The sequence below is a fragment of the Papilio xuthus genome, unplaced genomic scaffold (genome assembly GCF_000836235.2).
Source record: "Papilio xuthus unplaced genomic scaffold, Pxut_1.1 DF827597.1, whole genome shotgun sequence".
Taxonomy (NCBI): domain Eukaryota; kingdom Metazoa; phylum Arthropoda; class Insecta; order Lepidoptera; family Papilionidae; genus Papilio; species Papilio xuthus.
Window position 1 is genome coordinate 3,642,965 of NW_013531052.1, and position 21,898 is coordinate 3,664,862.

The 21,898-nt window shown below is 33.9% G+C and overlaps 2 protein-coding genes across 2 annotated transcripts in view; both read right to left on the reverse strand.

Moving 5' to 3' along the window:
• Positions 1–417: 417 nt before the first annotated feature.
• LOC106118310 (uncharacterized) lies at positions 418–18,402 on the reverse strand. Its single transcript, XM_013312949.1, has 4 exons — positions 18,257–18,402; positions 5,082–5,194; positions 4,088–4,291; positions 418–631 (listed from the first exon to the last, which is right to left on the reverse strand). The coding sequence occupies exons 3-4, from the start codon at positions 4,247–4,249 to the stop codon at positions 431–433; spliced, it is 363 nt and encodes a 120-aa protein (XP_013168403.1). The 5' UTR covers positions 4,250–4,291; positions 5,082–5,194; positions 18,257–18,402; the 3' UTR covers positions 418–430.
• Positions 18,403–21,407: 3,005 nt separating this feature from the next.
• The window catches only part of LOC106118113 (uncharacterized), a 23,003-nt gene continuing 22,512 nt past the window's right edge, over positions 21,408–21,898 (reverse strand). The window contains exon 9 of the mRNA XM_013312668.1: positions 21,408–21,892. Within this exon, the coding sequence (XP_013168122.1) occupies positions 21,821–21,892 (72 nt within the window). The 3' untranslated portion in view covers positions 21,408–21,820. The remainder of the gene's footprint in view (positions 21,893–21,898) is intronic.

Here is a 21,898-nt window from a genome sequence, read left to right on the forward strand (position 1 = left end):
CCGTCGCGCGCGCGCATTTCGCTTGCAGCTCGTACCTATGCCATTTCTTTTGTATCGCCTTTCCTTCTTCAATACACCTTCTACTTCTTGCAGTGCTTTCTTTCTTTCCTACCTATCCACTGCTTTAACTGATAATACTTGCTTTGCTATTACCAAAGCTGAAAATAAAATTAGACTACAACTATACACCCCAAAACACGTCCCATTTCCATTATTTGCTTACAAGAAAATATTGAGTTGGGAAACTACAATTAAAATATTCATGGGACACAGTGATAAGATTTAAGGCGCCGGGCAAAAAGACGCCCTAAGTTGCCCTATCTTTGGAAGGTTTTCCCCGACACCAAAGAAAGAGGACGCCTCAAATATCTCGCCAAGGACACCAGGTAAAATGGGTCGTCGGATATCGGCGCCTACGGTACCCTCTAAGTTACCCTTTCTTTGGAAGATTTCCCCCAACACCAAAAATCTCGCCCAGCGCAGCCAGCCCTTGAGCAAGAGCGGGATATGCATACCTGTCGAATAGGTTGATAGCACTGACAAGTACATCAGCAGGCAGGTCGAACCACACTTTGAGACAGCGTAGTACGTGTGCAGCGCCGTCTCGTGCACCTATCGTTACCTCACCACTCTGTGAATGAAAACTTATAAGTCAAACAAGGAGAATAAAGCTTTTAAAATGTAGATTTACAGGATGATAAAACATTTGGGATCATATTTATAACTAACAAGCTGTCGCCCGCGACTACGTCCGCGCGGTATTAGAAAAAATCATAGTAGCCTATGTGTTCTTCCAGACAATGTTCTATATGTATGACAAATTTCCTCGAGATCTGTTCAGACGTTCTGGATACCTTTATACATCCATCCATTGTAAGACAAGAGACAAAGACGCCATATAAATATTTCATTTCTAAACACTTAACGCGTATTTAACTACTTTTGAAACCGACATGTTACATAAGATCTCATCTCTATGCGAAGTTTAACCTCGTAAGTTTTGAAACGTTTCGTACATAACAATTGTAAATAAACAAATGTGTTTTCATTGACGAAACACACGTTTGCAACACCCTAGCTATCATCCGCGACTCTCCGCGGAATTAAAATAAAAACTTATTAGCCTATGTGTTCTGCCAGACTATGTTCTATATGTATACCAAATTACAGCTTCTAACAAACATCCATCAAAGCATTCCCATCTTACTAATATTATAAATGCGAATGTTTTGATGTATAGAAGGTATCTGTAGAACGGCTGCATGGATCTTGATGAAATTTGGCATAGATGTAGAACATAGGCTACTTATTCAGTTTTTTATAAGCGCGTAATTTCGTATTCGAGTTAAAAAAAAATTGCGTTAATACTTGCAAATTCTCAAACAGGTCGCTTTGTTTGAATAAATTTGAATAGTAAACAATGGTAAAATGTAATTCACAGTTAACTTCCTAGTTTTTAAAATAACTACAACAACATACGTCACAAACAGATTGTTAAATTCGTCAATTTATAATCAGTCTATATAATGTCAACAAAAGTAAATGAATATAACATATACAATTTTGATTATAAATAGCTGTGTCACGCGACTCTGTCTGTGTCGAAAAAAAAACCTAGTTATTAGTCTATGTGTTCTTCCAGACTATGTTCTACATCTATGACAAATTTAAACGAGATCTATGCAGCCGTTCTTGAGTTATCTTCAAACAAACGTGCATCCATCTAAACATCGCCATCTTACTAATATAATAAATTGGAAAGTTTAGATGTATGCATGTTTGTTAGAAGATATCTCCAGAACAGCTGCATGGATCTCGCTGAAATTTTGTCATACATATAGAACATAGTCTGGAAGAACACATACTTATTAAATATTCCTTTAATTCCACGCGGACAGAGTCTCGTGTCGACAGCTAGTTTATAACCTTAACAAATTAAATTCAACAGACGACAAAACGGTTTCATTTATTTAGGTCAAGGAATGACGTGTCACCAAACTATTAAGAAATGCCTCAATGTACTATATTTCATGGGGACAGAAGACATTCGCTAGGGGCCGAATTTAGGTCAATCAATAAACACTTTTATACAGAAGATTTAAGTGAAAATTATAGCTTTTAAGCCTTGATATCTTAAGGGTTAACACGTTAGCCGCCATGTCGGACTATACGTCCGACAAGCCATACTTCCATTCAACAATGTGGCTTTTTAATCGAACTGTATACAGCGTGAGCCCGCAAGGCCCCATTCAAAAGGTTTTGGACAAAATTAAAAAAAAAATTTTTTTTTTCGTTTTTCGAAAAATCATTATGGCAGCTAACGTGTTAAGCACTAGACTTGTCTGCCGGTCCTGTGTTCGAATCTGGCTATGTACAAATGTGTAATGAATAGATGGTAAATAGTTTGAACGTATCTCCAAAACGGCTGCTTGGATCTCGATGAAATTTGGCACACATATAGAACATAGTCTGGAAGAACTCATAGACTACTAATTAAGTTTTTTTGTTTAATCCCGTTTAGACGGAATCGCGGTTACAACTAGTAACCTTAAAGTCCTCCTTCCCAAGAACCATGGTACAAAATAAATGTGGGATTGAGTCTGTTGGATTGTTTTTTTTTTATTTATTAGAACCGTTAATCATTTGTTTAATTCAACTTAATATAAGGTTAAAACGCTTTACAGCCAAGGTTTAAGAATTACAGATATACAGGATGTTTTTAATAAATAAAATTAATACTATTGAGATGTATTCACTAATGTATCACCACTCAATATAATACACAAACACGATGTTCATGTAACAACGTATATTTTTAAATTTTATGATTATAAAAGTAAATATTATTTTGAAACACCATGTATAGTATATTTTTCGCAAGAATCGACCTCCGCTCTATGTAAATGGTACGTAACAAGGTCAGTAGCGATAAAAGAGTTTCGCTGTATAAATAAGACAGGGGCAACAAACTACGGCCCGCTATTTTACTAATATTATAAATGCGAATGTTTAGATGGTTGTTTGCTTGAAGGTATCTAAAGAACGGCTGAACGGATGTTGATGGAATTTGGCATACATATAGAACGTAGAGTACGGAAGAACACATAGGCTAATTGTTTTTAATTTCGCGCGGACGAAATCGCGGGCGATCGCTAGTTTTGAATAATTTTAACTCTGATAGGAACCGAATTTTATTGTTTATTAACTTCAAAACAATATTTTAATCTATTGTTTTTTATTTACAATTATAACTTCTTAAGTGATGTCATTTTGTCGAATAGTGCGACTTTATCCACTAAATAAGTAGGATTACTGCATCAAATTAGCTTGTTAAAGAAATAAAACGTAGTAATAAATACGTTCAGTACGTTATTATAACATCCTTGTATTGCATTGTAATACTTGTATGTATGTCAGTGGGTCAAGACTTATTTATATTTTCAACGCGGCCCTTGATAAGAGAAATTTGAGTACCCCTGCTATCGGTGGCAATAGTTTTAATACGCAATACTTTAATATACTTTAACGTAATAAAATATAAGAAGAGACTTAAATATAAATACGAATGTATGGATGTATGTTATGTTAAGAAGAGAATCCGAAAATGTGGCAGTGTACTGACCCAACACTAGCCTTACTAAAATGTCGACGTTCGTGTCCCCTCACTATTCATTCTGACACTGGACTTTGTAACAAAAGCAAGTAATTCGCGCCTCACAAGAAATTCTTGTGTCACAATTTTCGTTCCCATACTCCTCCGAAACGGCTTGACCGATTCTCATGAAATTTTGTGAGCATATTGAGTAGCTCTGAGAATCAGACATCTATTTTTCATCCCCCTAAATGTTAAGGGTAGTCCACCCCTACATTTTATTTTTTAAAGACAAACACGCGGGCGGAGTCGCGGGCAACAGCTAGTAATATCTAAAAGTTAGAAGGCATCTCCAGAACGGATCTTGCTGAAATTTGCCACAGATTTGAAACATTATCTGGCAGAACACATAGACTACTATTTTTTTTTCGCAGGGACAGAGTCGAGGGATACAGCTCGGGAACCTACATTAAATAATGATAATACAAAACTCACCTCAGATTCATCAGGAAGACACAACCTGGGTTGGAACTTATGTTCCAATTGTAGATATTCGTTAAGCGTTGCGTATAATTGTTCAGGTCTATCCATTGTGTCTGTTGACGAGCTGGGTACACTATCTTCAGCACCCGGGTGCCTCGCGCCCGCTCGCGACATCTCGCCCGGCCTGGCGGTATCGAGCAAAGGGTGAATCGGCACCTATAAAAACAAACATTTTCCTTTATTCCACTCAATAGATCAGTGGACCTAACACGAACATTTGCGATAATTAGTACGACATTTTTGGTTGAATTTAAAAAAAAAATCGATGACGATTCTCGAAAATATTCGTGCTAGGCCCTCTTTGACTTATCTTTCTATATTTCAGTCGTCAAAGTTAGAAATTTAAACTCTTTTTCCCTCTCTAGTTATATCAAGCAATGTATACCACTTCTTAAGGCCGAAATTAATATTCGGAATTTAATAGATTCAAAAATTTTAATTCCTTAAAATGTATATGAGGACAGACAATATTTAAAGCCCTCGTAAAAGTTTATTTCATTTATCGTTGATTTCTGCTATCAACTAGAATCTAACACAATGTTGTCTAAAATTGACCTCTATAAATGGATAGGCGATTACGACTTATAATAGTTGGACAAATTGTTATGTTATGTTATTTCATAACGAATTTCAAAAATGCATACTGACAATACCTTTGGATAAGTCACAAGATTGTCGCGTGTCAGTTCCATACATTTTTGAAGTTCGATATGGAATAACTTCGAAGCGAATGCACTTTATATCTAACCCCGCAGTTGATGTTACGTGACAGTTAATCTATTTTAGATCGAATCCACACCACCTTACAAACCAGTACAATCAAGCTCCAAATACCAAAAATCAAATAGACACAAAAAACTACGTCTCATAGCCCGTCCATTTACAGAGGTCAGTGGTCAAAGACAACAATAAACAATAGACAACCTAGTACAATCACAGCACTTACCAAAGCTTGTGCAGGAGAAGAGCTATATGCGTCAAATCCCCCCTTTGCGGTCGCGCCGATTCCCCCACTGCCCGACCCGTGGGTCCCAGCGACCGGGCGACGAGGCCTAGTACCTGACAAGAGAGCGTCGACTGTCAGCGCTGACCACTCCATGGTAAACCACAGAGCGCTCCGAATAAGGATGAGACCAAAGGAGAAGAGGGACTGAGTAGTCTTGGTACTTATACCAAAGGATCAGGATACTTGGTATAATAGTAGGTGTTTGGGAAAGTATGGAAGGAATTCCCTATTGGGTTACCGGGTACAATGTCTTGTTGAAAGACAATTGCCCAGCCACCTAGCGCCTGGATGTCAGGTTACTCGCAGTAATGGTTGAACACTACTGCCCGGCCCGGCTGTCGTAGACTACAATAGCCACTGCAGACTACACTTCAGCCTTCAGTAGACTACACTTCAGCCTGTAGGTAGACTACACTTCAGCTTGTATGTGGATTACACTTCAGCTTGTATGTAGACTACACTTCAGCTTGTATGTAGACTACACTTCAGCCTGTAGTAGACTACAACAGCTAAACTACAATATAAATAATTATATATCGCCACGGTCTATCCCGATCCCGCTAGTATACACTGGGTAAACACCCTTGATACTATTTTTATGTCTCGCAAAGAGATAATGGGATCTCTTGATGAGGGATATAATAATAAACAAAACAATACCTGTAAAATATTAATTATAAATTATTTATTGCAAAAATTTAAACATCCATGCGGCCATTTTAATATTTAATATACAATTCAACAGAATTCACAATAATCTTACTCTTACTAATATTATAAATGCGAATGTTTAAATGTATGTTTTTTTGAAGGTATATCTAGAACGAATACATGAATCTCTCTGAAATTTCTCATAGATGTAGAACATAGTCTGGAAGAACACATAGACTATTAAGTTTTTATTTTAGACAGCTAGTTATTAAAATAACACCAGATCTATTTTATAAACTATTAGCCCGCGACTAAAAAACTGCTTCTGAGCGTAATTAAAAAAAAAAACAATAAATAGCCTATGTGTTTTAGACTATGTTCTACATCTATGCCATTTTTGTTTTATATCATAAGGTGGCAAACGAGCGAGCGGTCACCTGAAATCGCTGAAATAGCGAAGTGACCGTTGCCCATAGACTTACGCAATTGCATATACGTTGTCTACCTTTAATCGACGGAGAAGAGGATGCACAGAAAGAAATTTTTTTCTCTTTCCATGCATCTTCTCTTCCGGAAAGTCCACTTCCACTTCCCATCCTTTCATTATAAGAAAAAGGGCAGGAAGGGAAAGAGGATTAAATTAGGCCTCCGGGGCGCACACTCATCAGACTGTATGCGGAATTGCTTCCACTTGACGCCTGTCTTCTGTGTGGTCGTGGTATTTCACCGGGCGAGCCGGGCCGATTCGTGCGAAGATGTTAAAGCGGGATCTACCACTGTTAATTTTTGTACTGTTAAAATTTCATCAAGTTCCATTGAGCCGTTTAGGAGATATCTTCAAACATACATCCAAACATTCATATTTATAATATTAGTAAGTATTAAGATGTCTCTATAAACATATTTATCAACAAATATAACGTCATACAAGGAAGCGTTTTGCGATACACAATGATAAATATATTTTTACATTAGATAAATGTACTACAGAGTCTAGACGCTATGGAATATTTTGTAAAAATCGTCAATAAACTTACAAAAAGGTCGTTAGGACGAAGGTACTTAAAACAATTCTTATCAAGTTTTTTTTTTATCTTATATTTGCAAGATTCTCGTCTGGCCTTGGCAGTCAATACACGCGGGCGGTGGCTGACAACTCAGGGTTGTCACCTATTAAATTTAAACTAAATTATTTATATCGTATTTAATTTTAGATTGTTTAGTAACCCTGGAGTTTTAAAAGTGAAAATGTAAACACTAGCTATCTCGCGACTTTGTCCGCGCGGAATTAAAACATAATTAGTTGTCTATGTGTTCTTCCAGACTATGTTCTATATGTATGACAAATTTCATCGAGAACCGTTTTCCTGTTCTGGAGATACCTTAAAACAAACATCCATCCATCTAAACACTCGAATTTATATTAGTCAGATTAAAAAAAACATAACTTGCTATCCCATGATAACAATTTCTACTTCTAAGATTTTTAAACATCAACATCACGTGATTTGAAACTAGTATTTATGTATTTTTTCATTGTTAATCCTATTATGAACCTTATATTAGCCTAATACAAGAAATTCATCAACTATTACGTACAAATATTTGGCAATAAATTTAATTAATCTTTTGACAACCCTAAATTATAACGAGCTTGTTTTTATCACTTGTGCCGAAAAAACATCCGACTGGCATTCGCTAACAATTTCGATAGATCACGTCACACCTCTATATGTTTTCAAGCAAAATATTTCTGCCCTTCTATCGGTAGGGCAATTTTTATTAAACTATCAGTGCCCTAGACTTCGTCCGCGTGAAATCTTGTTTTTGGATAGCATTTTAATTTTATAGGCTACTTATTTTACTAACGCTTATAATACATAACAAAACACATATAAAACATATTTTCATCCCCTATTGTTATTTTAATTTACTTTTAAGAGCGTCGGTGGATCAGGTGTCAAGCACTTGACTTGCAATCTGCAGGTCCTGGGTTCGAATCCCGCCATGTACCAATGTGTTTTTCAAATTTTCGATTTACATATGTACATTTATCCGACGTTCTTACGGTGAAGGAAAACATCGTGATACAACCTGCACACATCTGAGAAGAAATTCAAAGATATGTGTGAAGTCAACCCGCACTGGGCCAGCGTGGTTAACTATGGCCCAGACAGGCGTATAGAGTTACATTCGCATTTATAATATTTAAGCGATTCTCAAACACTCTGGCTATTTCATCAGTGGAAGCCCACTGTAAAATAGCTCTGTACTGTAAATAACCACAAGCCTTAATTTTCCTCGATACGGTTTCCATGTTGTAACCGAATGACGTAAAAGATTAAATGACGCAGAACCTTATTGAGTTAAGGCTCTTCGTACCCAAGGCAACATTAATTTAGAATTTCCCTGAAAATTTGTATGGAGACTACATTAAAATCGCCGATAATTCAGCTATCAGACAAATGCCTCTATATCTCATAGATTATGTGTCTACGATGTTTTTGGCATACAGCATATCACGGCTACTGGAGTTTTAAGGTTTTAAAATTCAGTAAATTGGTGATTTTTGTCAAAAAGTTACCTGAGACAAAACTGTAGATTATAAAATTCTATATTATAATACCTTTTTTTCTTTTTATATCATAAAGTGGCAAACTAGCGAGCGGCCACCTGAAATCGCTGAAATAGCGAAGTGACCGTTACCCATAGATATACGCAATTGCATATACGTTGCCTACTTTTAATCGACGACGGAAAGGATGCACAGAGAGAAAAAATATTTTCCCTTCCCATGCATCCTCTCATCCGGAAAGTCCACTTATACTTCCCATCTTTACCTTATAAAAAAGGTGGGAAGGGAATGAGGACTAAATTAGGCGGAATTGCTTCCACTTGACGCCTGTCTTCTGTGTGGTCGTGGTATTTCACTGAGCGAGCCGGGACAATTCGTGCGAACATGTTAAAGCGGGTTCTACCACTGTTATTTACTTTTTTATTAATGCCAACGTTATATACACTTAAAGAAACATTATGCGACACGGGAATTAAACCTTTTAACAGTTGAAATCGATCTACATATTTATACTCCAAATCACAATGGACGGGACATACCTTTGAAAAACAATACACTATCATTCGGGGAAAAACAAACGTCATCGTGTCTTTTACTTACATTTATCGAAAAATAACAATAGATAATGTGTCAACAACCTTTATATATTTATTCTGACGTGCATAAGAGCAATAAACTTACGTGTTTAATATTAAAAAGCGGTAAACAAGAGTCTTACTAATATTATAAATACGAATGTTTACATAGATGTTTGTTAAAGGTATCTCCAGTACGGCTGCATGGATCTCAATGAAATCTTACTAATATTATAAATGCGTATGTTTAGATGTTAGAAGATATTTCTAGAACGTCTGCATGGATCTCGCTGAAATTTGGATTATATGTAGAACATAGTCTGGTACACATACTATTTTTTTCCGCGCGTACGGAGTCGCGGTCGACAGCTAATTTGTCATAGATGTAGAACATAGTCTGGATGAACACATAAGCTACTTATTAAGACGCGAGCAAACTATTCAACACTATACAATAAATTTTCAACTTTATTACATGTGAGTAGAATACAAAGTGGTACATCAACGTACAAACAAGTTTGAAATGAGGTCCATCTGTTTGTCGTGACGTGCTAGCAATCACGTACACACGTGTTACGTTATAGTACAACTAGCTATCGCTCGCGATTCCGTCCGCGCGGAATAAAATAACATATTTATAAGCCAATGTGTTCCAGACCGTATGCCATATTTCATCGAGATCTGGATATATTCAAACAAACATCTAAACATTCGCATCTATAATATCATTAACATAAGAGACTATGAAAGAGTCACATGAACTCAAAGATTTTAAAATTTTGTCAAGACTATTCGTTTTTTAAGTCCAAAAAAAACTATACAAATCAAAGTAATATAAATGCAATTATTTAGATGTATGGATGTATGTTTGTTAGAAGGTATCTCCAGAGCAGCTGCACGGATCTTGCTGAAATTTGTCATAGATGTAGAACATAGTCCGGAAGAACACATAGGCTACTAATTTCTGTTTAAATTCGAAGTTACAGGCTATATCTTATTAATAGTATTACAGGGCTACGGTTGAAGACTTAAGAACGTTTAAAATAGAGAATCCACGCCTAACATAACAATGCGAGATACAGTGAAAGTTACTTACGCCCCACCGCGCACTGTGTGAAATTTACACCTCGTTAATAAAACATTAGTGATGGGAATTATGTCGATATTTTTTAAACGTCCGATAAATCTATAGTCTATATTATAAATGCGAAAGTTTAGATGTATATCTTGAGAACAGCTCAAAAGGTTTAGATGAAATTTAACATAGATTTGGTATGGATAGTATGGAAGAACACATAGACTACTCATTAGGTTTTTTGTTCAATTCCGCGCGGACGGAATCGCGTGCGACACCTATTCAGCTAGTGCTAATATAAATGTGAATGTTTAGATTGATGTTTGTTAGAAAGTATCTCCAGAACGACTCAACAGATAACGATAAAATTTGGCACAGATGTAGAATATAGCCTGGAACGCATAGGCTACTTATAATTTTTTTTTAATTCTGCACGGACGGAGTTTCTGGCGTAAACTATTTTGTCATATTAGACGTTTATAGATATGTCTGTTCTTTTTCTACTCTATGTGAGGTAAGATTTTTTTTTGTCTTATCGATAACATAAATGCGTTTAGATATATCGTATGCCCATCACTATGAAGCCTAGTGTATGTTACGCGTTAATTACTCCGTGTACATATCACACGGTTTGCGTTCATAAAAACTATGATACGCCTTGTTATTGTAAATTTGCAAGTTATATTACCATTTAAAGCAAATATACAAAGACTTTCATTTTGTTCTAGAGTTACAAATAAAATTTTCTGTGGGATTATAGAATTTTATGGTATAATACGTAGGAGAGAATAAATCTTTATTTTTTTACTAATACTATAAAGAGCGTCGGTGGCTCAGGGGTTTAAGCACTTGACTTGCAATTTGCGGATCCTGGGTTCGAATCCCGCCATGTACCAATGTGTTTTTCGATTATAACATATGTACATTTATCCGACGTTCATACGGTGAAGGAAAACATCGTGATGCAACCAGCACATATCTGAGAAGGAATTCAAAGATATGTGTGAAGTCAACCAACCCACTGGGCCAGCGTGGTTGACTATGGCCTAGTCACCCGTAATATGGGTAGGCTCCGAGCCCCTCAGTGGGAGTTGACAATACTATAAATGCGAAAGTTTAGATGGAAGAACGGTTCAACGAATCTTGATGAAATTTGTCATAGATGTAGAACATAATCTGGAACAACACATAGGCTACTAATTTTAAAACCTTCGGACAAAGTCTCGTGCGACAGCTAGTAGGAAAATAAACACCATAACGAATAACCTTTACTGTAAGGTCTACCTCTTTGAAACCTTGATTTAACAAGCGCTATGCGACCTTAGTCCCACTCGAATCTCATACATAGCTATTTTATTTATACATACATACATTTTGTATGACTGACTGACTGCAAATAATTTCTTTGACTACACATTTTTTTACTTTATGCGATTTTCTTACGGTGAAATAGAACATCGTGCTACTGCACATATCTGACAAGAATATTAACAGTGGTAGAGCCCGCTTTAACATCTTCGCACGAATCGGCCCGGCTCGCCCGGTGAAATACCACGACCACACAGAAGACAGGCGTCAAGTGGAAGCAATTCCGCGTTTCGTCTGATGAGTGTGCGTCCCGGAGGCCAAAATTAGTCCTCTTTCCCTTCCCACCCTTTTTCTTATAAGGAAAGGATGGGAAGTGGAAGTGGACTTTCCGGATGAGAGGATGCATGGAAAGGGAATATATTTTCTTTCTGTGCATCCTCTCCTCCGTCGATTAAAGTTAGGCAACGCATATGCAATTGCGTTTGTCTATGGGCAACGGTCACTTCGCTATTTCAGCGGTTTCAGGTGGCCGCTCGCTCGTTTGCCACCTTATGATATAAAAAAAAAGAAATTCAAAGATATGAAGTCAATCCGCACTGGGCCAGCATTGACTATGACCTAGTCATTTAGGGAAGTCTCCGAACCTCTCAGTGGTGACGTATAGTGAGCTGATAAATATTTGCTTAGCAACAACAGTGGCTTACACTTCTAGAACTTTCTATAAGCCGTGTATTACACAACTGCGACGTCCCAATCGCGTATGGTGCGGTGAAACGCGACAGCTGTGACGACAGCTGTTCACTCTGGCATATTGAATAGGGTGACATTAAATTTTTGAATTTTATATTAAAAACAGTCGTCGACTGCGACACTATACACGCAGAATTAAAAAATATATATTAATTAGTAGTCTTATGTGTTCTTCCAGACTATGTTCTACATCTATGACAAATTTCAGCGAGATCTATGCAGCTGTTCTAAAGATATCTTGCAACATCCATCCATTTAAACATTCGCATTTATATAATAAGAAATTAAGATTTTTTAGCTTTTAACATTTTTACGGACATTCTAGTTAAAATGAATATAATTTTAACTAAATTTGTTAAAATTATATTCATTATGAACGATCTAAGTTCTTAAAACATTTTCAAGTTTTTCCTAAGTTTAATTTGTTTTACACGATTACTTAATTAGTATTTTAAATATTTGAAATCAACACTTTAGTTAAAACTCTACATTTATCTTTATTAAGACGTGTAATTTAAAAAATTTGGGACATAAATATAGTTTTTTAGGTAATCAAACCATTTTATCAGATAAATACGTGCCCATTTTTTTATCTTACTTTATATTGAATGTCCATTAAAATTTATTGTCACCCTAACAGATAAAGTGCGCACATGTAAACGCTTGGCCTAATTCGTACATATAACGTCAGAGGCCTAAAATAACACACGTGTAAAGAGCCTGTAAACGGTCAAACATCTTTGTTAAGTTTAATCAAGTTTTACCAAACAATTAATATCTTATATATATATAAAAGAAAGTGGTGTTAGTTACACTATTTATAACTCAAGAACGTCTTTACCGATATGCCTGAAAATTGTTGAGGAGGTAGCTTAGACCCAGGAGACGGACATAGGATACTATTTATTCATTTTTTATTTCGAATTTATTGAAGAGCTGCTTTTTATTTAACTTACTAATATTATAAATGCGAATGTTTAGATGTATGTGATGTGGATGGATGGTTGGGTGGGCTAGACTAATTAAGTTTTTTTATATATATCCACGCGGACGGAGTCGCGGGCGACAGCTAGTTTAGCATAAGCTTCAAACAATTCAACCAATTATAATAATACTATCAAATAATGTTATTAATATTATAAATGCGAATGTTTAGATGGTTTGACGATATCTCTAGAACGACTTAACGGATAACGATGAAATTACTCATACATATAGAACATAGTCTTGAAGAACACAAAGGACAGTAATTAACTACTACTTTTATGTCGCACGGACGGAGTCGTGTGCGACAGCTAGTAATAAAATATTCTCGTTCAAAACATAGACAAAATATAATCCGTTCCGTTACCCGTTACGTTGAAGCGCCATCTAGCATACCTATTTCTTGTTGCGTGTTATTTTTGGCGCGCTATCGCTTTGGCGGGAAAGTAGGCCGTTAACGAGTCAAAGATCTCAGCCACGATAATAAAACTTGTTTTCACATTTACAGAAATGTTTGGTTAATTTCGTAATAAACATCAAATATGTTTTCTTTGTCTATTTTACTAATATTATAAATGCGAATGTTAAGAATAAATTTGGCATCGATTTAAAACACAGTTTGGAATAACACATAGGCTACTAATTATGATTTTTTTTAATTTCACGCGGACGGCATCGCAGACGACAGCTAGTGGGCTTCATAAAGAGCATCAAAAATTATTAATCAGATTTATATACGCAGTTTTAACTAATAAACAGGGTAGAGAGGAATAATAAAGCAGTTATGACCTATATAAATTAATTAATAAAAAAAAAACTCCAATCTCCTTTAAATTATTAATATTATGTTCAAGACAATATTACTTATCAAATAGACCAAAGTAAATATTAAAAATACTCACTAAATATGGGTTTCCGAGGCCAAAAATGCCGTTAAAAACATATTTCCATCTACATTTTGTCATACAAAGACAGGAATGACACATACAAAGATATTAATCTCGGAAACCAACTATAAGCAAACCTAGGTCAATTTTAATTAGACGATAATTAAATCTAGACAAACTTCAGTTGAGTTTGAAATAAAAAGTTTTTAATATGTATTACGTTTATTACGTGATACGGGTTCGATGCCCTTCAAGTGTTTAAACAAAATAAAAATAGTCTGGCAGCGTAGATTCTTGCTTCATAATATTTACTTTTTGAAGAAATTCCAAAGGTCATTGCATAACAGCTCTGCCTCGTTACAACGTCGAAATACTAATAACTAGCTGTAGCCCGCGAATCCGTCCACGGGGAATTAAAAATAACTTAATAAGCCTATGTGGTTTTCCAGACTATATACTACATGTGTGCCAAATTTCATCAAGATCCGTTGAGCCGTTCCGGAGACACCTTCAAACATCCATCCATCTAAACTTTTGCAAGTAAGGTTGGATGGATGTTTGTCAGATGGTATCTACAGAACGGCTGCATGAATGTCGCTGATTTGGCATATATGTAGAAGTCTAGAAAACCACATAGGCTACTATTAAGTTTTTTATATCCGTTCAGATGACGTCGCGAGCAACCGCTAGTATTGAGTGTTTTACTGGAAATATTTTGTAATTTAGCGTAAATTTAGTCTATGGTTTAAAGATTCAATGGGTTCAAGGTTCAGCCATAGATTCTTGAGATGGGGTGACAACTACATACTTTCATAATTATATAATAGATAAATAAATATATAAAAGAAAGTCGTGTTAGTTACACTATTTATAACTCAAGAACGGCTTTACCAATATGCCAGAAAAAGGGTGACGAGGTAGCTTAGAGCCAGGAGACGGACATAGGATACTATTTATTCATTTTTTTCTTCAATCTATGCCTTAAAGAGCTGCTTTTTATTTAACTTATCTATATATTAAGATTTTTATATATCCTCTCGGACGGAGCCGCGAGCGACAGCTATATTATAGTATATTATATAATTATCTTTTCAGTAAAATTGTTTTAACACAAATTAGTTCTATTTTTCCTCTGTATTAATCCACGGTTAAATTTAACCCGGTGACACATATCGTTTCACGGTCGACACCATATTTAAAATACTCGGAACCTACTCGAAGTTTTTAAATCACATTTTATAAACCTGCTCCGACAATAATTCATAAGAATTACCAACATTTAAAAAAAAAACTAACGACTCCGTTCGCGCGGAATTAAAAAAAAAATTAGTAGCCAATGTATTCCTCCAGACTATGTTCTATATCTATGTTAAATATCAGCAAGATCCACGCAGAAGTTCTATATTTTTAATATTAATAAGATTACTTCTCACTGATATTATAAATGCAAAACTTTAGATGTATATTTCAAAGATCCAGTTTACAACAGTCAGCGTCAAAATGGCTTAAATCAAACGGGCACAAAACACTACAACGCATAGCCTGTCCATGTATACAGTGAGTTGTACCCTAAAGTCAATGTCAGAGTGACGCTATATTGACGGCACTAGAAGTCACGTAGGCGTCTCCTCGGCGGGGGGCCAAACCTCGGGCGGCAGTGACATACGTGACATCATGCACAATATTAAACTATATTTAAAAAATCATACTATTTCACTATTCTATCTCAAAATCTATAGATAATAATAAAATTATATTGTCTGTATGTAATGTCATAACGAATTGTTGTACTTATTTAGAAAGAAAGACAGCTGATGCATGCATATTAAAAACTACTTTTTTATTTCAAATAATTACATTTTTTTAATAATAAAAGGTGATTGATGATCTTAAAGCTAATCTATTTCCAAAGATATGTTTTTAATTATTATTATTACTTGATAATATCCCAAATATATATTTATAGCTATATACAAAAGAAAAAATATTGCATTCATATAAAAAACAAAAGCTTTAAATTTCATTCTCTATAACCACAATGCCAAAACATAGAAAAAAAAACAAGTTGACCTTGTAACTAACAAGTTTAAATACTATATACGCAATTAGTTGTATAATAAAGAAAATAACATAACTACATTAGAATATATTGTAAAAAATATATATACTATGTTTTTCTTTTTATATATCAAATGGTGGCAATAGCGAAGTGACTGTTGCCCTTAGACATACACAATCGCATATGTGTTGCCTACCTTTAATCGACGGAGGAGAGGATGCACAGAAAGAAAATATTTTCCCATCCCATGCAAACTCTCATCCGGAAAGTCCACTTCCACTTCCCATCCTTTCCTTCTAAGAAAAAGGATGGGAAGGGAAAGAGGACTAAATTAGGCCTCCGGGACGCACACTCAACAGACGAAACGCGGAATTGCTTCCACTTCACGCCTGTCTTCTGTGTGGTCGTGGTATTTCACCGGGCGAGCCCGGCCGATTCGTGTGAAGATGTTAAAGTGGGCTCTACCACTGTTCTACCAATGTAACCTGCAACTTCATACTCGCAGAAAAAAAAAACCTTAATAAGTAGCCTATGTGTTCTTCCAATGTTCTATATGTATACCAAATTTCATCAAGATCCCTTCAACTGTTATGGAGATACCTTCTATAACAAACATCTAAAGATTTGCATTTATAATACTAGTAAGATGTTTTGCCTGATGACGCATTCACAAAATTATTTCTTTGCAAGCAAGCAAGGTGATATATATCCAGATATTATACATGTATGTGAGAAATAAATGCAATTCATAATTTGTCGTAAATATTAATTCAAGTTTGTTAATACAGCTGTTTTATATGAAAAATCGCAAATAAACCTACATTATTCATAAGTCTTCTTTTAATATAAATGAGAAAATTTGGATTGAAGTTATTCATATAGCTTCATAATGGTTAAATTATTCTGGATGAAGTTTGATGACAAACAATGTATAAACACATAGTTTGCTAACTTACTTTCTTTTATGACAAAAGAAACAGCTGCCGGTAACATTAGTTACAGACTAGTACAAATTAATACTATAATTTTGTGAACGCTATTAGAATCTAACTGAACATATCATCAGCTCACTATACATCGCCACTGAGGGTCTCAGAGCCTATCCTGAGTGACTATGTGATAGTGAATGCTGGCCCAGTGCGGGTTGATTTCACACATATCTTTGATTTTCTCAGGTATGTGCAGCATCACAATGTTTTTCTACACCATAAGAACATCAGATAAATGTTATGTAAATATACATTGGTAAGGCAAGATTCTAGTCTTACATACTTAACCCGAATCACCAACACTTATTTTAAACAGAAAATAATTTTATTAAAGATATTTTGCAACTTGTGCAATGACATGATAAATATTGAGGACAGCGAGGACAAATTGATAAAACAAGCAATTTGAATTTTAGACGCAGTATTCATGATAATGTGTCAAACAAACTTTATGGCAGAGACTATACACATATCTTTTGTACAACAATGCTTTCATCTAGTTTTTATATAATCTGTTAAATATTTAAAAAGATAGGATAATGACGTAGATTTTATAGACACACACTGTAGATAAATAGTAATACAAATGGACAAAATAGATATGAAATCAAATTATAATTTTCTCATCATCAACTTGCCCTTATCCCTATAGAGGGTGGGCAAGGAATGTACTCCTCCATACATCTCTATCAGCCGTCATATCTGAATCCACCCCCTTCTTACACATATCCTCTTTCACACAATACATACTATTTTTGGTCTTCCCTTATCTTTGTAGCCAATTTAATCTCATTACTTTATTCATATCTTCCTATTTCCGTTGCTATGACAGTATCAGGAAGTGATGACAAAACTTTAAATCTATTTATAAATTACGCAACAGACATGTTTTAACTTGACGGACAACAATAAAACCAAAGAGAAGTTTCCAGAGAACTGTTACTACTAAGATTTAATATTAACAATAGCATTAATAACGTATATTAAACAAAAATGTCGTTTTAGAAAATACCTTTGTAATATTAGAAATGTTTAAAACTAACTTTCTCTACAATAAGCAATCTACATGTTAGGTCGCGAACTTATAAGGCTAGGGAGCTTTCGGATTATGCAAATTTAAAGCTATTCAAAGGACAAAGAACGTATTGGTTGACCCAAAAACTCAGCCAGTTTTGAGGATATAGTGGCCATAAACTGTTAAATTTTTGCAACGATTAGTTTAGAATAAAAACTAATATGTGTAAAGGCAATTTCAAACTTACCCGGATACTTCCGTGGGTGGTGTTTGTGTAAAAAACTCCTTATGTGACGAGAAATTTTGTTTCTCCGTATGCAACAAGATTCCAATAGAAATTGACAGATAACTGATGGTCGACTACAAGTTCCAGAAAAAAATGGCGGACCGATTTTAAACCGATTACGTCATTTCGCGGGAAATTTGAAATTGCCGTTACAATAAACTTTTAATATTAATTATTAATAAATTGCACATCTATATTTTTAAAGAACTTACCTCATAAAGGAATCCGTAATGTTGAAAAGCCGATGGCTTTATTTGCTGGCTAACACATCAGTAATAAATGTCGAATTCAGTCCAAATCCGTGCGCTGTTGCCAAACCGTTATTGCGTCAGATAAGGAATATCTTTCTAAAACACACATTTCAATGCACAAAAGCATTCCTTGGATACGTTTCTATCAAATATTTATTGAAATAATTCAAAATGAATGCTATAATATCAAGATTAAGTAACGTTAGAACAAAGAAAGTACAACAACCGTAAGGGCGGCAACGTCGCTTCCACTATGATTGTGATGAACAAAGAAACAGTCTTTTTTCTCCTGTTAAGTCAAACTGTTCCTTATTTACCTCCTCCAATAATTAAGTTACGTTACTATTTTAATTAATAACTTGTAAAAACTTTTAACACAACAATCCTATGCGATCAACGTTACAAAATTAACTGACCTAAACTCTTCGATCTTCAGTCGTTCGAGTTGTTTTTGTTTCGAGGCTGTGTAGTAAACAAAGTCGAAATGTTGCCATAATAAAAAATGGGAATACTTGGTAGGAATTATTTTCAGCTACATTTTGGCGTATTGTTTTAATTATTACAATTTTTATAAAATAAACTATAGAATATAAAAAAAAAACTTTCTGTGACACCCTTGAAACCATTTTTTTTATTTTGTTTAGTTATTTTGTGCAACTTCAATGTACAGTCAGCTTCGTTCGCAGTGTTCCAGTTTCAATAAAATGCTTCGCAACTAACACTTCTTTGGATGTTTATTATTGTTGTTTTGTAGGTAAATAAGGGACTTAATTATAGGTAAAAATAAATACAATTTATTGAAAAATATTTATTTCATTAATTAATATAACAATCTATTTACAATTTTTAGTAAAACATACATATAAAATATATTTGTTAGTTTATTTCATCGAAAAAAAAGTAAAAAGGTACATATCCAATTAATTCATAATTTGAGTTATTATTTTGTGATATATCCATATAAAAAAATAAAAGCTAGTAATTGTACGACGAAACCTATCAATTTTATTTATATTTTTAATTTTAATAAACAATAAAAGATTAAATTATATCAGATCGAAATTCGAAACTGAAGGGAGATCAATTTTCGACATTATTGTGTTCGTAATAATATATTTTATAATAATTCAATTATTATGACTGCTTTGTAAACTAATTATTATAATATTTTAACAACTTACTGAATTATGCATTATAAAAATAGACTCTGAAATTACATAGACTTACCATGGGTTTCTGAGACTCTAAATCTCAGTTTAAAACATGTTATCTCTGTTCTTACAAAGATAATGACAGGGATGACGATATGTTTTATACAGAGATTTTGATTTGAGAAACCAATGGTGAATCATTATAACTTAATCTCATGTAATTGATGTTGAAAATAAAAAAAAATATGTTAGTAAAAATACTAAATAGCCTTAAAACTATGTAACCAATTAAACTTGTTCATGCAAATTTACATAAAAATATTTCATGATTATTTATTAAGGCACTTATGGTTAAATATCTTGATACTTACAGTTTTTCATTCTTTCTGTGTTGCAAAAATATTTATTAAATCCATCCAACAGTTAAAGTTACATCAAAAACTCGTTGATTAAAACTAACTTAGCTTTAAAACATACATTTTTGTCAGTGACTTCAATATCCACTGGTTAGGTTGCCGCTTTGAAAAATCAGATTTTGCATTTAAAGCACCTTTAACAGTTACTAACAGCGTCAACATGGTTAAAATCAAACAGGCACAAAAACCACGGCTTACAGCTTATCCAGTGAGATATAGAGGTCAGTGTTTTGTAGACAACAGGCTTCACATTAATATAATTTAAATTTAGACAATAACAACTCTATTTGATAGATTTTTTTTTAAATTTTAAAATACTACCGAATTAGTACAATTTTTTTTAGCATGGTAACACAGTGTCAAAAATAATGACATTCAAAATATACAAACATTTCAAAGATTTCATCTTTTCCACAGCCGTATCCAATTAATTTTGAAATCAACAACATTCATAACATATAAAAAATACCAAAAATTACATTTTAACAATAATTTTAATTGTTTCAATTAGATTTTAAAGCAAATTTGACTTTTATTTAATCTTTAAAAATGTCTTGTCTTGGATTTACGAAATCCTCCTCAAGAAAAAAAAAATACGCAAATCTTGCAAAACCTTCAGAGTTCTTTTATAATTAATTACATAAGTGTTTTCATTAACAATACGAAATAACGTTAGTAAAATGGACTCACGATTAGACGTCAAACTAATACGAGACACCTACAGATAATGAATAATGTATATTTATTCAGACGAAAATATAACATTTAATTCTAGACTTAAACTATACTTAAAACTTATAAAGATTTTTTTAAAAGTAATCAGGTTAGTTATATGCTGATCGACATAAAATTTTATAATTTTAAAACACATATTTTACTAGTGTTTACTATAAAACTAGATTAAATCCACGTACAAGTGTATTTATATATTTTACCAAACATTTTAAATCCGGTGTGCATAAATCAAACCAAATTATGGCAACTCACTAGCTCCTGTTACTGTCAAAAGAGTGTCACAAGATCTTTTTCGTAATGTAACTATAGTCAGTCTATTTAAGATAGATTAGTTTGACAATTAACTAGATATGGATTAAGTAAAATATATTAGGAATTATTTAAATTTTCTATGTTTGTTCTCATAGAACTTGCAATCGAAAATTTCGTGAATATTAATTTTGAATAACAATATAAAGTTTATTTATTTCTATTCATACTTTATCCTTCATAACTACATAAAGAAATAAGGCATTAAACCAAAAGCTGCTGTGTTGACGAACAAAAAGGTTTTTTTAAGTTAATAGTGCGATACATAGCCAAATAACTGCAATAAGTTCAAAAAGTTATAAAATGCCTAAATTATAGTACCCATTTTTTGAGTTAACATTACAAGAGCGATTCGTTGTGCGCGACAATTCGACATTATGACAACCGTCCATTAAGTACAACATTAATCCTCATACAAAATTAATTAGATATTTTATAGGCGTCAGTTGACAAACTAATCTATCTTAAATAGACACACTATAGTAAGGTAATATAATTTATCAAAGTTTTAATTTTAGTGTGACTCGACTACCAAAGAACTTATAACACATGCTATCCTTTTCATTCTCCTTATAAAAAACAGAGACAGCATCTATCAATAAAATTGCTGTCAGATTTCAAAGTAAATTAGTCTTTATTACTAATAGATATAAAGAATATATTTCAACGGCATTTCTTCAAAAACTCCAATACTTCGTGAGGGTAATTCTGTCTGGTTGTAGATTTTATAGCAGAACGAGC

Coding starts and splice junctions, on each gene's coding strand:
- LOC106118310 (XM_013312949.1), bottom strand. CDS start 4,249: ATGTCGCGAGCGGGCGCGAGGCACCCGGGTGCTGAAGATAGTGTACCC. Junction 632..4,087: donor GTCTTCCTGATGAATCTGAG/GTGAGTTTTGTA, acceptor TTTCATTCACAG/AGTGGTGAGGTAACGATAGG.